The 15,594-nt window shown below is 35.1% G+C and overlaps 1 protein-coding gene across 1 annotated transcript in view; it reads right to left on the bottom strand.

Moving 5' to 3' along the window:
* Positions 1-15,594, bottom strand: part of col21a1 (collagen, type XXI, alpha 1) — a 94,986-nt gene that overhangs the window by 64,665 nt on the left and 14,727 nt on the right. The window contains exons 2-4 of the mRNA XM_002934864.4: positions 14,751-14,860; positions 10,595-11,146; positions 751-919 (exon numbers count right to left, since the gene is read on the bottom strand). Coding sequence (XP_002934910.1) covers positions 751-919; positions 10,595-11,146; positions 14,751-14,838 — 809 coding nt within the window. The 5' untranslated portion in view covers positions 14,839-14,860. The remainder of the gene's footprint in view (positions 1-750; positions 920-10,594; positions 11,147-14,750; positions 14,861-15,594) is intronic.

The following is a 15,594-nucleotide window of genomic DNA, read 5'->3' as shown; positions in this document are numbered from 1 at the left end:
TAGAGAGAAGCAAAGTGCCAGCACTCGCAGGATTTGTGTGTAAAACAAAAAAAAATAGTTGTATTCAGTAAATAAAAATAAATACTCTTACTTTTGGTGCCAATCTCTGGTTCATCTCTCTCGACTAACTAATCATATCTGGACTAACTAATCATATTAAAATACTAATCTTTGAAAAGGGAAGACTTTTTGAAATCCCCTAACAACAAAAACCTGGAATAACTGGCACCCACTTCCCATGACCTGCTTCCATTTTTAAGGTCATCAGCATTGCTTCCATAATTTCATTTAACTCCTTTGCCACCATATAGTATTATTATACTAAAGGGCCACGTGTTGGATAACTTGAGCAGGAATTATTTTTCCTTTTAGCCCATAAAGTTGTTCAAATGCAAGTAATGGCATAACTAAAGGCCCCCAGACCCCAGAATAAAATTTGCACTGCACCCCAATAAATTCCTAGTTCAACTAAAACACATTTTACAATAATCAAAACCCCACAGACAGATTTTATCTATTGAATAAGACCAGCAATGCTTTTAAACCTGTATATACTGTATCCATTTAAATATGTGCATTATTAATAAAGACATATATAGACACCAAAATAACTGTAAAACTCAACAAGCAGTAGTAAAAAAAAAAGGCAAAGCTTCTCTGGTGATCTTAATTTACTTTATTTTAAACTCCTGAAAACCTACTATAAAGAAAACATGTCATATAAACCTTATAACAAGAGCATGTAATCACCCTGTAAATTCTGTGAGGTCGATCTGTGCAGTTATTTCATAAGCTTTGTTTTTAGGCCTAGAACCTTCAATTCTCTTTGCTTTTTTCTTATTTATGCTCAATCCTAAAAGTATATCAAATCCTTTCTCATCTCGAGCGGCCACTGGAATCCTTGTTGGGCACACAGATTCTGTAATAACAAAAACACAAAGACATTGTACATTATAAGAAAGCTTTACTGAGCACAATCTAAATAAGGACATACTGTATTCCTTTCTTGGAACAATAACTGTTCTCCTTGACAATATCAGGTCAACCACAGTTTGCACTTAGAGTACAAACATAAGGTAGCCATTTGTGGTAAATTACTAAGGCTTATACCCTGTGGTATGTTTTCTGAATAGGTAACAAAAACACTGGCATAGAGAACACAAAGTATGACTTAAGACTAAAGGTGCATACTAATGTCTTATTTTTCCCTATATTTCTGCTCTAAAGAGGGTGCATGTGTCAAGTGAATATAATGTTCAGTCTCCGATAAAACAAGGGTCACAAGGGTTCATTTAGGAACACACCCATAAGTGCATGTTTTTTAAAATGGACACAATAGGGAAGGCATCTTCAGGAAATTCACTTAATGAATCATGTGTAACTATTGATACTAGGGAACCCTGGGGATATTGCCACCATGGTGGTACCTTCTGGGTTACTAACAATGGGTTGTGTCAATAGGTAAATCAGACTTGCACCCAGTGAATTGGACTTGCGCTTCAGAACTGATGCAACCTCCACTGTACCTGATTTGTATATCAATGCAAGTGCACTTGCACACATTTTGAAGTATCAGTTGCAATTAAGGCTGACACAGCTTGGAGCAGGCCCACATTTACACTGAAATTACAGTGGGGGAGGAGTACTGCACTATGGGTAAAAACATGGTGATTTGCTTCCAAAATTGTATATTGCATACTGCACTTGAGTTAGTAAATGACTCTACAGTCAGACAGTGATTCATAGCTCTTCTCGTATTCCCAGAACTAATAAAATATATTATTGGTATTCAAGTATGTATGTATGTGACCAGTGCTGAAAAAAACGAACTGAGGTTTACTAGTCTATTTGCAACAAAATACCACTGTATCCTAATCTTATGAACTGCTGGCAAGTGGGAGCAAGCTTGGAAGTGTTGGTAAGCAAGGTAGGGGAGATGCTGGGCTGAGGTTGGTAGTTGTGTTGAGTGGGAGGTAGTTCAGCTAAGGACGGTGGAGGTGAGTGGGCAGTTTCAGGCGCCACTACTCCTAGGTCCAGCTCTGTATTTACAATTTTACTGTAGTAAAGTAACTTGTAATTTACATAAAAGGACAAGACAAGTACTATTCACTGGGGAGTTTAATGTTAAACCACAGAGATAAACCATGAGATAAGTGGTGTTATTGGATTAATGCCCCAGATGCAAGTATCAGGGTCCTAAGGGATGCAAAAAGACATTGGTGTTTTGCACCCTGTGCCTACTGGCAATCCTTAACTTGCAAGTTTTAATGACGCCCAAATAAGGGGTCATGTAATGAGAATTATACGGGACTCCTACGGGCCTCCCACAACCCGCCCTTTATGAATACAGTGCTGTCAAACACAGACAGCCGTGTATTCATCTATAAAGAACAGGTATTGAGTAACCTGCTGCTCTTGTGGGGTGCAAATTGTGAAAAACAAAGTTTCTTAAGCCTGTTTTTTACACTCTGCAACCTGTCCCACCATTGCTAAAGATTGTTCTCATCAAAAGTAGAAAACAAAAATGTGCAATTGTGTTTTGAGATTGCTCCTTATTTTCTTAATGCACCTGAACAGCATCCCATAGCAACCAATAAGCAAATCCACTTTTTCTTGGCCAGCAACTAAGAAATAAGCCTTTTATTGGTTGCTTTTTATTTCTGCCCAGGTGCAAATTTGCCAAGTGTTGATAAATGATGTTTTATTTTATTAATCACATGGTTTACAGTGTAAACATGAACAGTTTAGTGAACAAAACATCTTAATTAAAACATGTTTTAGTTCTTTACTGCTTTGGGGTCTGGAAAACCAATGCTGAACACAGTTAAAAGAAAATGCTGAGTTAAAACATACTGTATTTAACATAATTGGCAGTTCTGTGTTACAGTTCAGATAAATGAAACCAGTGCAGATTGCTAGAGTGTCTCCATACATAAATATTTTTTTCTTTACTGAAAGAATTTGTGGTCAAAATCCTGTTTTTACTACTACAGTAATGTATAATGATTACATTTATTCACTGGTTGATGCAATTGCACCACTGGGGATATGAACTATCCACAAAACATTTATTAGCTATCAGATTACACAGGGTTGTCCCAAAGTATTTGCCATTATTATATAATCTTATATAACCACTATCCGTATTAACAACATCTTATATATGATTCACTATGCAGTACAGTTTATATATATTTTTTTAATATGAGGATAAACTGGGATCAGATTTAATCATCCACAAACATCTAGCATGTCCTGGTCTTCTAGTCTTTCCATTTGCACCCCACTACATTTTTTGTGGTTCATAGTTTTAAAGCAGACACTTTTACTTTGACGAGTATATTATTAACTTGGGGTTTCTAAAGACATTACTTAAGTTATACCTGGATTGTGTTTTAGCTTCGTATGTAATAAATAACTATCTCATGCTAGATTAGACAGGACGAAGAATTTCCCTTGCTCAGGTTGTTTTCTACTTTCTGGATGTTGCTATTTATATGCATGTTGGGGCCCCTAGTTTCCTGTATTGTCTAAATACTGCCTAACTCTGCCTCTCCATCCAAAAATGCTATAATAAAAGCCATGACTTAAAATAGGTTTAATGCATGCAGCATAGTGCCATTATGATTCCTTGCATTTTGTAAGACATTGCTACATAGAAAAGCAAAAGTGTGCTTACAGGCATTTTTACGTTAAACAACATAAATCATGTAACAACGGGGCAAACATTACGAATATAATAGAAGGTGGTTCCTTTGGGAGGCTAGCACACATGGAAAGCATATGTTGACATCAAAAATAATTTATTAGCTACATAGCTTACGTTGACATATGTTAAGAGTATTTATCTACAGTTGCTTGGCCGAATGATGTGAGATTCATAGAAACACACATTTTCTACCTATAGTACATAGTTTCAAAACTCAGTCATGACGGGTCCCTTTTGCATGTTTGAAGCTTGAATAAACCATTATATCATAAAGGAAGATTGATTAAAAATTACGCTCTGTGGAAAATTTACTAATAGAAATGTTTTAACTGTTAATTTTTTAAATTTAATAGAACTCTACTGGAAAGTAATTGTTTCCTTATGTTTTCGCAATAAAACTGGGCAAAAGACAGGGCGAGGAAAAAATATTATGTGACACTTATATTGTACATACATTTAAAAGATGTTAACAGTACGTAGTTTTTTTCAGTTTCTTACATTTTCATTTATAAGGAAATATATAACCCCAGCATGGGACACCTGACTCTAGGAGATGGGTAGATTATACTTCTGCTGCAGTAGGTGCCAGTAAAGTAACTAGTGTTGCAGAGGCCAATACAGAACTTAAACTTGCCCCCCCCATGGTGCAATCTCACTTCCTGCCTTAAGGAGTTTCGCCATTGGATAGCACAGTACTTGGGCTGGTACATTTTTCAGCAAAGAGGTGCTCCAGCCAGAGGTGTGAGGTTACTGATTATATTCACATATTTGCATCCCCCCTGCAACTAACCTTTTGTCTTAAATAAAACATTGAATTGGTTTTAGAGTTATTTGTAAATGTAATTGCCCCTTTCTATTCTCTGAAATGCTGGTAAGCTTCTCTCACAAACAGACAAATGCTTAAGTCATATTGGCTCTCATAAAAGCATTGTTCCTTCAAGGGTTATTTAGTGCATTTGGGCTAAAGTAAACCTCTGATTGTCAGGAGCTTGGGCCTACTGGGAGTATTTGCTTTGCAATCATATTACAAAGAATGCTAAAGACAAAGGAAGGACTGTGATGGACATCTGTGTTTTTTGGACAAGAATCACTTGTGTGCATCAGAAGCATAAACTGATACAGAATATAACAGCAAGTATTTATCTGCACTTTGTCACAATATTGTATCCCAAGGATTATGGATGCACTTAGATTCAATCTTGTCTCTTACAACATATAATGTCATTATTGATCTTTTCTTTAGTTTCCTTTTTTGTTTCTTCAGAGCATCCTATTTTTACATTCCTTTGCTAAACTTCCGTAAGGTATCCACTTAAGGCCCATTCCCATCTATTTTCACCTTCAACACTGTATAAATTAAATGAAGGAAATACTTATATGCTCATGAGCATGGTCCCTATGAGGCTTCTCATACATGTACAGTATTTCCTGCTATAACAGATGGAGACAAACTTATAACAGCTGAAAACACTGTATTTGTTAAACTTTTCATATACAGGTATGGGACCTTTTCTCCAGAATGCTCTGGACCTGGAGTTTTCCAGATAAGTTGTCTTTTATTAATCTGGATCCCTGTACCTTACGGGCTTATTTATTATGCTGTGTAAAAAATGTTGCCTTTTTTAGCGACTTTTGTTTTACACAGCATAAGAAATAAGCCCCTAAGTGCACTAAAATATAATTTGAACATTAATTAAACCAAATAGGATTGTTCTACCTCCAATAAGGATTAATTATATCTTAGTTGGGATCAAGTACAAGGTATTGTTTTATTATTAAAGAGAAAAAGGAAATCATTTTTAAAAATCAGATAAGAACTCATAGCTGGTCAAGGTAACAAACACCATCACTTATATGCTACTAACCAAGTCATATATTGTCAGCTTTAGCATTTTTGGGTATGGTAAGTTTGCCTAACTATCCTGGTAATATCTTATGTGTCCAGTTTTCCTATTTGCTGATAAACTGCGATATTTATGTTGGGAGAAGTTTGCCCCAAATAAACTTGTGTTTTTGCCTGAAGAAGTGCTGTCCCTGTCTCTATGCTGCTGATCCTCTGCTTTCCTGCCTACCATAGCTAATTTCACCCAGAAATTACATGTACAGGCAGACGGCATGTCACACTGTATTAATTTTATTATTATTATTAGCACTTACTGCATTTATAAAGTGCCAACATATTCCATAGTGCTGTAAATAAAGTGTTTGCATTGAATATACAGAACAACATACAAAAAACAACCAATAACCGATACAAGAGATAAAGTAGGCCCTTCACAAACAAGCTTACAATCTAAGAGATAAAACTTAGTTTAAGTTTTAACATCTTTTAGAATTTCAGTGCTTTAGAATGTGTTATCTGAATGAGCAGCCATTCACACTTATAAGAAGGGTGAAGAGTAAGCATAATCAAAAGTGACATTCTTTACCAAAGACATTATAGTAAAACGGAATACTTAACTTCATACAACAAGCTTGTAACTATAAAAATGGCTATGCAGACATATCCTTTAGAGATAGCTGCAAAACCCAGTATAATGTTGGCATGTATAAAATAAGTTGTTATTTTAAGTATAGGAGGTGGTAAAGGATGTCCTGTAAATCCACCCCCTATAACGTGGTCCTCTGGTGTCCAGTGGTGGGTCTCCTGCCCACTGATCATAAAGATGCTACCATGACAAAACCATGAAATTGTCAGCAGCAGACAAGCACTAAGCAATAAGCAAAGGACCAGAAGGCCTAGCGAATTAAGGGAAGCCCAAAGCAGTTTCTTTTAGGTTTGATAAATATGTCAGTTCATTAAACACTTTCATAACTCACAGAAAAATTTTCCTAATATTCAGGAAATGATTGAACTGCACACACACACAAATACTATGCTAGTTTCCCTATAAAAGAAGACAGGGAACTTGCTTATTAGAACATTGTCACTTTAATCCCAGGAAGCAGTTGTTTCAGATTTAATGTTATCTCTGCTCTGTTTAAGAGTTTCTTTTATATAAATGTCCTTGCCAACTGTCTTTAGAAATTTCAGAAAAAATCTTGTAAAGAAATAGTTGGCACACATGTTGGAACATAGCAAGCTTTGCCATTTTTTGGAGTGTCTGATATGTCCAAAATTAAACACTGTACTAAGATTTCAAATAAGATTCTTTGTAAGTTAAAGGGGACTTGCTTATTTGAATAAACTTTTATTATATAGATGGACCTATTCTAAGCAACCTTTCAGTTGGTCTTCATATGTTGCACCCTTTTAATAAATTACCCAAAAACATATTTATCAGGTAATGGCAATGTTTGACATTGCAGTTGCTGTTTAACAAAGGGCAAAATGTAAGTTTTTAACAGAAAATATTTGCAATGTGAAAATGTAGGCATTTACAGGAACAAAATGTCCTTTGTACAAATTTCAAATATCTTTTGCAACCTCAAAACTATTTAGCAACAACATCCACCAGTGGCATTAAAATTTGGAATTGTACAGTTTACACCAGTGCACAGTGTATGTAATAAAAATTATTACTGAAAAAGTTATTTTTGCTTCAATGCCTTATGCATGCCTTATATGTGTGATATGCTAACTGCTATAACTGTCTATCAAAGAATATTACATTGTAAAATGCTAAATTATGTTGACTGCTAGCATCTGGCCTGCCAGCTCTGATGGAGTAGGCATGCACATTGGAGGACATAGTGCACAACAGTTTATGCTATATCAATGTATGCATTGTCTTTTTATAATTATTGCAAACATTCTGTTATTCTCTATAAGAGATAATTTGTATTAAATCCACATTTTTGGGATAAAAAAAATAAAAATATAGATAAAAATATAGCAGAGTATGTACAGAGTGGGCATTTTGGCTACTGTTTATCTAGTATTTCGAAAAATTCTAGCAGGTTTTGTCAAAATATACATAGAGATTGTTTCATATATGGAGTTCTCCACCAAAGTATTTCCAATTCAAAAGAACTGATTTATTGTCCCCAAAATGCATAATTTCACTTTGTCATGACTCAGATTACTGCCTGCCTGTGGCAGCCCTGTGTGACATATAGGATTTTGGCACACACATTTTATCAGTTTGTATGAATTTCAATAAGTTTCCTTTTTTCTAGTGTGGGCATACCCCAGAGTACAGTTGCCACCTGTACTTTCTATGCCATCAGAGATATTTTAAGTCAGCTGTGTTTTCTCTTTCTTGCTTTCCTATAAATATTACTTTAACTCTGCAGAGGGCCATAATGTCTACAGTATGAACTTAAGATAGGATCTACTGTATGTCCACTGAGATGGAAAATTAGTTAAAACATAGTTAGAATCTCAGCTGCATATTGTAACAACTGCAGTTAAACATTATGGGGCTCATTTAATTTGAAACTCAATTAATTGTTTTTAAAGTCGCAGAGAAAAAAACCGCTGCAACTTTTCCGAGATTTAAACAATCTTCCACAAAGTGGAATTTTTTTTACAGCTTTTCTCAGAGCGACTTTTCCTTGAAAATTAAAAAAAATGAGAAATTATGGAGTTTTAGTAAATTCCTACTTTCTATTCAAATTTTTCAGACACATACAGTATACAACAATTATATTTTGATACTAGCATCCCATTTGAAGGCCAAGTATTAAGGCCAGAAAGCAGAGTTTTGGACATCTGCCATTGCCGAGGCTTGATTTCACATTCAGCAAAGCCAAGTGCTGTGGAGTATGTCCAAAACCTATAATCTGTGTCTCTGTCCATTTTTTATTTTCTTAAGGTTTTGAAAAAATCCTTTATAAATAATAATAATTTGCCTTGGCCAAATTAGACTTCATGAGAAGCCTATACATTTTGTTCCACCCCTTTTCATGCTAGTCAGATCAAGCTTTAAAGGAACAGTTCAAAGTAAAAATAAAACTGGGTAAATAGATAGGCTGTGCAAAGTCAAAAGTGTTTCTAATATGGTTAGATAACCAAACATGTAAAAATTCCTTTAAAACTTTATGTCCTTCCAACACAGATGGGGCACATTTAAGAGAATTTTTTCCCCTCTGGTCAATTTTAACTTAAAATGGTGGGTTTGTTTTCCAAAGATGAAATATTTTTTATTAAAATTTGGAAAAAGCCTCTGAGGCTTTTTTACAAGTCAAAAATGTTGCTTTGATACTAAAGTATCTTTTTTTAAAAAAATTTACCACTGTTTTTTACCATCATTTTTGCCAGGTACAAATTTAGCCCAGGTGAAACATCAAGTACAGTTTTCCGATGAGAATAAATTGTCACTGATAATAGTTAACAGCATGACAAGGGAAAAGGGGGCTGGAATAAAAGAAAAAAAAATAGTTTTATTTTCGTGGTTCTGTACCTCCCTCTTACATATCATCTATAACCAGTAAAACATATTTATCTATTAAACATAGAGGTTAAAGAAGGCAAAGAATGTAGTGCATATTCAAGCATCCCAAGTGTTGGGAGGTATGAACATTCAATGACCAGTTTTTGTACGGTAAAAGGTAAATAAATAATTAGCCTCCTTTGCACCAAGATGGATTAAAGAAGTGGCGGAAAATGGTAGAACACTGTTCTTCCTCAGTTGATTACAATCTACCCTGTACTACAAAGACTTAGTGCTCATTCATTTCTTAAACAATCTTCCACAAAGAGGAGTACAGTAACTAACATATGAATATTCAAACTGAATAGGCCTTATACCAACAAAATATGTTCACTTGACCCGAGATTTCTGATCAACGCAGAAAGAGAAAAAAGCACACCTGCAAACAGTGCACTCATGGTAAAAGAATATATATAAAGACAATGGCTTTTTGCATAGCAAGAGGCATACAATCCCCAGTTGTGCCAAATCCTTTGGCGATGCTGCTTTACACCCTATCACCCCAGAGAATATAGATATGGTAGAAGTATACCATCTTCATACAAAACTTCTAGGTATTTCTGCTCTCTTTGAAATTGCAGAGATTGAGAGAGAGTGTCAAAGGGGCACACAAATGCTTAGGAAATGAAGAGTAAGGGGCACGCTCTTATGTCTCTTAGTGCTCTTGCACTTGCACACCAGAGGTCAAGAATGACCCCAGCACTGGACTGGGCAACAGTGGCCCACCAGGGCTGTAACTTGAAGGGCCCCCTCGCAGTCTCCAGGGTCCCCTTCCAACTTATGCACCCCCAGTGTGCAAATGTGCATGCCGCATCAATAACTTTTGCTTTTTCCTTACTCATGAAAGGGAAGCAGGTTGGGTTGTCGGGGACCCATGAAAGCCAGGGCAGAACATTTTTTTAATAATATCCTATTGGTCTTTCTAACTTACAGTAAATTGTGTGAACTTTAAATGATTTATAAGTAAAATCTGTAAATAGAATCAATCTGTGTGTTTAAGAATAGGTAACATATTTTAGTGTCATCGCACTTACACCTTAATATCAAAAGCAGGGGAATTTTCAAGAATATTAGGCAAGCAAACATAGCTTTAGAGAAATTCTATGTTGTGCAGGCCTGGACTGGGAAACAGCCCCCATCAGCCCACTAAACAGTGACTGTCTATGGCATCTTACAGCAGCCCCTCTGGCATTTGCCAGAACCCACAGATTGCCAGTCCAGGTCTGATGATGCCATACAAAGGATTAAATCTATAAATTATTTTTTCAATGCAAGACTATACTTTCACATTTATTGTTTTTGCCAGTATTATTTTACCTAAAATAATTTAATATAAGCAATTAAAGGTGACAATGGATAAATATATAAAAATAATAGAATAGAAGTTTTGAATTAAAATTGTGAAAAAATGTCAGTGATTTTACCAGTTTTTCCTTTTCTATTCACATCTATTGAACTGTAGCCCCATGAGTTTATTCAGGATTTTTCAAAAACAAGTATAATACATTACCTTCACAAAGTTTTTGTTTCATGATTTCACGAATCTTTGATATTGCTATGTAGTCTTCAACATAAAACACATATGTGGAAGAAGGTTTGTTGGCTATTGCTCTAAGTTCACTTTCTTCTATTTCTGAGCCCACGCCGATTGCAAACAAAGTAATTTTATTCTTTCTTGCTTCTTCTGCTACATGTTTCACTTCATCTTGAGATTTACCATCAGTAAGAACGACTGCAATTTTTGTTAAAGGTCTTAATGACCTTGCAAAGAGATTGTCAATAGCAAATCGAATAGCATTTCCAGTTTGTGTATTTCCACCTAAATACTGGATGGATTGCATTCTTCTAGAAAGATCATCACTGGATTCGTAGCTCCCGAGTGGGATTTCAAGGATGGGATAGTCACTGTATTGAACAACTCCAACTTGGGTGAATTTTGGCCCTATATTAAAATTGCTAGTTATGTTGACAACCCATTTTTTAAGTATTTCAAAATTTTCAGGGCCAACACTCCATGAGCCATCTAGTATGAAGACCAAATCATTTGGAGCAGTTCTGCAACCTGTTAAAATACAAACAAAGAAAAATAAGATCCATATAATATTATACCTTTGCTGCAAACTACGACTTCATGTAAATTCAAATCTTTTAATACATAAAAGTCATGACTCCTGCAAAAGCACTTTGGGACTGCTGGAAGCTTAAGCAAATGTCAGCTCAAAAAGATTTCAGAGCAGAGCAGAAACATTTTGTATTCAAAATAAATAAAACTCAGCTCCCAGAAGTCCTTCCCTGTTGACTTCTACTCAACTAAACAAACAATTTAGCAGTGTCACAATAAACATTTATTGGTTACAGAGAATTCAAATTGAAAAGATCATCAAAAGTGCTTACTATACCAAACAACAAAAAATGTGCATCCTAGTGCAACATGGTTCCCCAAGTTTCACCCTCCTTATGCATTTCACTCCATTTGGCACTTAACCTTCTACTACTCTTGTAAATTAGAATAAAAACCCCTTTATCTATATCAGCAGTTTTTCTAGCATTTGGAGCACTGCATGCGCAGGGTCCGTGTCGGCAGAGAGACCCGAAGAATGTTCTTTTGCAGAAAAGATGTCAGCCAATTACGCAGCTCTTTTAGGTTGGGGTTGGCGATAGGGACAGTTTTTAAGTTAGAGACTATGTGCTAAGGGAGAGGTGAGGGAGGTTGAGGCAGTGCTAGTTAAGGGGGCTTTTATAGCTGAGGGGGTGTAGTTCTCCTTTAAACATTCCCAAGTAATAGAATTGATGGATTTTTAAATTATCCTATCTATTTTATATCATTTTAACTTTTAATTTTTTGTAGTGTCCCTCATGATACCATTCAACAACACTACTTTTTTAAAGGAAAACTAAAGCTTGTAAGAACAATAAAGACATTTTTTTTAGTGGTTAATAGTGGCCCAAAATTATTTTGCTATTTTATAATATTGTATTAAATAAGCATCCCACTAAAGTAATCTTCCACATAGGCTTTCTCAAAAACTATCTTGCTATCTGAGATTCTAGTGATTCTAGAGTTCGTAGTGTTTTTACTACAGCAGCAGGCTTGATCAGTCTGAAGGCTATTTAGAATTATAGGTGAGATCACCAAATGTTGTCTAGAAAACCCTTAACAAGAAGGCGAATAAGGTTTAAATTAAAGGTACAGTAAATGCTTATTAAGCACACTGAATAATCTTGCAACTCTAACACGGCAACCAAAACAATAATGTTTGGATATATCTATCCCTTTTTTAATGAGGAGAAGGTGAGCTCTGACCAAATGTGAACCATAAAGAGAGACTTGTACCAAAAATCTAGAAAGTACTTGCTAAAGCTACAGCTGCTTACAATATGTATCCTAGTTCTCATATGTTATAGCTTGTGCATCTTTTTCAGATTTTTCATTTCCCATTATTTGTTATTCTCAATTGAAATATGAATGTTATTTTTTAAAGCCTAATGCTCTTTTGTTTCTTTAATTTCCGGTGTGTATCTGTTTTGAATATAAATGGGCTTTGCTGTAAAATATAAATTCTGGTCAGAATGAGCTTTTCTCTTACATGCCTAACCACTAGAGCTACTATTAATTTTATGATAAATCTTCTATTTTTGAGAATGAATTAAATGTTGGAGCTTATATAATACCTGGACAAATTATTTTGGCAGGTCAATACACGTTATCAATAGTATATATCTTTATATATCTACTGTAAGTACAATGTCTCACTTTCACTGCAATTTTAGTAATATCTCAGACTTTTCGAAATGAAGCTTTTTAGGTTTCCAACATCTTCAACAATATAAATTCCTAGAAATCCAAAGTTTAGATGGAAAATACCATGATGTGAAACATTAGTATATGATTCCAAAATATTCAGGCCAGAGAAAAGTAATTCCCTATAATAAAACTCTAACACACCCTCAGGAATTGGGAAGTGTTCAAATCACAAGAGAAGCTGAATAATATCACCTCTTGTACTATTTTACAAGCGTTTGGGAATGTTAGCTTGACACCATTTTAAACTGCATATTTATGTGGTATCAGCATGCACAATATGTACATATACTCAATATTTTGCCTACAGTTATAGTTTTACATGAAATGGCCAACAATGTCATTTACTAATGCTTTTTAAAGTCCTGCAATGTGGACTAGTGACATTCGTATATTTTTTAAGGTTTGGAAAAACTAGCTTAATGGTTTAAGCTATTTCTGTATTATCAAATATTTTAATTTAACTTCATCAAAGCAATTTAGGCAATATCAGTGCTAAATAAAAATCTTTTTTGAAAACTCCAATGTCATTTGAATGGTGAAATTGCCACAAAATCGCATTGTAATATCAAAGTCACTAGGCATAATTTATCAACATTGGGCAAATTTGCACCTTGTCAGTAACACATAGCAATCAAATATTTGTTTTCATTTTTCTACCTCTAACTGGTTGAAAAAAGCTAATCACAAACTGATTATGGGTTACTGCCCAGGTGCAAATGTGCTCACTGTCGATAAAATGAACACAATCTTTATTTGAAAAGAGGTTCAATAATTGCCAGTAAACTTGCAAAACTGGTTAATGTCAATAACATATCATTAACGTTTTTTAATTTTTGGAGCACAAACCACAGGAAATATTACTACTTCATGAAAAGGCAGAAGCTGGTGGGTGCTCTTCTCTTTTATCTAGCCATCAGGACTCAATAAGATTCACCTCGATGTTGATAAGTGTCATTGCCCCTCACTAGATTTATTCACTGCTCTTTTGCCATAGGCAAAGCTACTCTTAAAATCTAGGGCAAAAAAATTACGCAGGAGAGCAGATTCAAATTCTAAGTCAATTTAGCAGTTTGAGCACTGTATTGCTGATGGGCCTGGGCTAATGTGTACAAAGGCTTGTATTAACAACAAGATCCAATTGGCCTTTGGTCATAATTTTATGAACGCTTTACAAGAATATAACACATATGCCCTAAATAAATAAATGAAATTAAGAAGGTGCTTAAAAAGTGTTCTAATCTCAGCCCTCTAAATCTAAGGGGCCCATTTACTTACTCACGAATGGGCCGAATGCGTCCGATTGCGTTTTTTTCGTAATGATCGGTATTTTGCAATTTTTTCGGAAAATTATCGCGACTTTTTCGTTACCAATACGATTTTTGCGGAAAAACGCGAGTTTTTCGTAGCCATTCCGAAAGTTGCGATTTTTTCGTAGCGTTAAAACTTGCGCAAAAAGTTGCGATTTTTTCGTAGTGTTAAAACTTGCGCAAAACGTCGCGCCTTTTAAGTTTTAACGCTACGAAAAAAGCGCAACTTTTCACGCAACTTTTAACGCTACGAAAAAATCACAACTTTCGGAATGGCTACGAAAAACTCGCGTTTTTTCGCGCAAATCGTATTGGTAACGAAAAAGTCGTGATAATTTCCGAAAAAACGTAAAGGCGCCGAAAAAATCGCAAAAAATACGAAAAAGTCGCAAAATGTTCGTTTTCCAATCTGAATTTTTCCAATTCGGTCGGAATTCGTGTCTTAGTAAATCAGCCCCAAAGTATCCACAAAAGATCTGCATCTAAAGTCAAATTAGTACACAAATGTATTCCTTGTTAGAAAACAATGCAAACAATCTCTATAAAGCACTTACTTGATCTTATTTCAGCATTCTCAGATGCCACATAATACTGGCTCTCAATCAGCAGAATAGAACACAGTATGTAGATTAGTCCTGGCATTTATGGTTTAAAATTTGAAAACCTAAAACGAGATTAAAAAACAATAAATTAAACAGAATCAGGCATTTGATTATTTTGAGAAAGCATAAAGCTCTTCCATTTTACGTGTAATCCCTTAAGCTTGTTTGCTCCCTTGTATTTGGACCTTTCTCTTCAGTGGTCTACTTTATCAGCCTCCTGATAGACCCAAGGAGTATAATGGGCCTTGTGAGGGTACCCTCATTGATGCATAATTTCAGTATATGTTTAATGTATACTTCTAGTCCTTGGGATTTATGTGTACTTTAAAGGAGTTCTTGCATCGCAATTTATCTTCATACATATTGTATCATTTGCGTTTTTTGAATTATTTAGCTTTTTGTTCAGCAGCTCTCTAGTTTGGACTTTCAGGGGCTTTCTGATTGTTAAAGGCCAATTAAACCTAGCAACCAGGCAGTGGTTTAAAAGAGCGTCATGGATATGAATAGAGGAGGGCCTAGATTGAAAAATATATGTAATAAAAAGTAACAATAACAAAACTGTAGCCTTACAAAGCAATAGTTCTTTGGCTGTCGGGGTCAGTACCCCTATTTAAAAGCTGGAAAGAGTAAGGAGATGAAGGAAAATTATTTTAAAAAAGAAAGCTTAGAATAGGCCATTCTCTATCGATATACTAAAAGGTAACCTGAAACTGAATCACCTCTTTACATTTAATTTCTATAATCAGTTTTGTTGTTCATTGGCAAACCCCAAACTGGCACCATTTGTAAATATTTA

This window comes from Xenopus tropicalis, chromosome 5, assembly GCF_000004195.4.
Source record: "Xenopus tropicalis strain Nigerian chromosome 5, UCB_Xtro_10.0, whole genome shotgun sequence".
Classification (NCBI taxonomy): domain Eukaryota; kingdom Metazoa; phylum Chordata; class Amphibia; order Anura; family Pipidae; genus Xenopus; species Xenopus tropicalis.
Note: the sequence above shows the minus strand (reverse complement) of the source record. Positions and strands in the feature narration are given on the sequence as shown.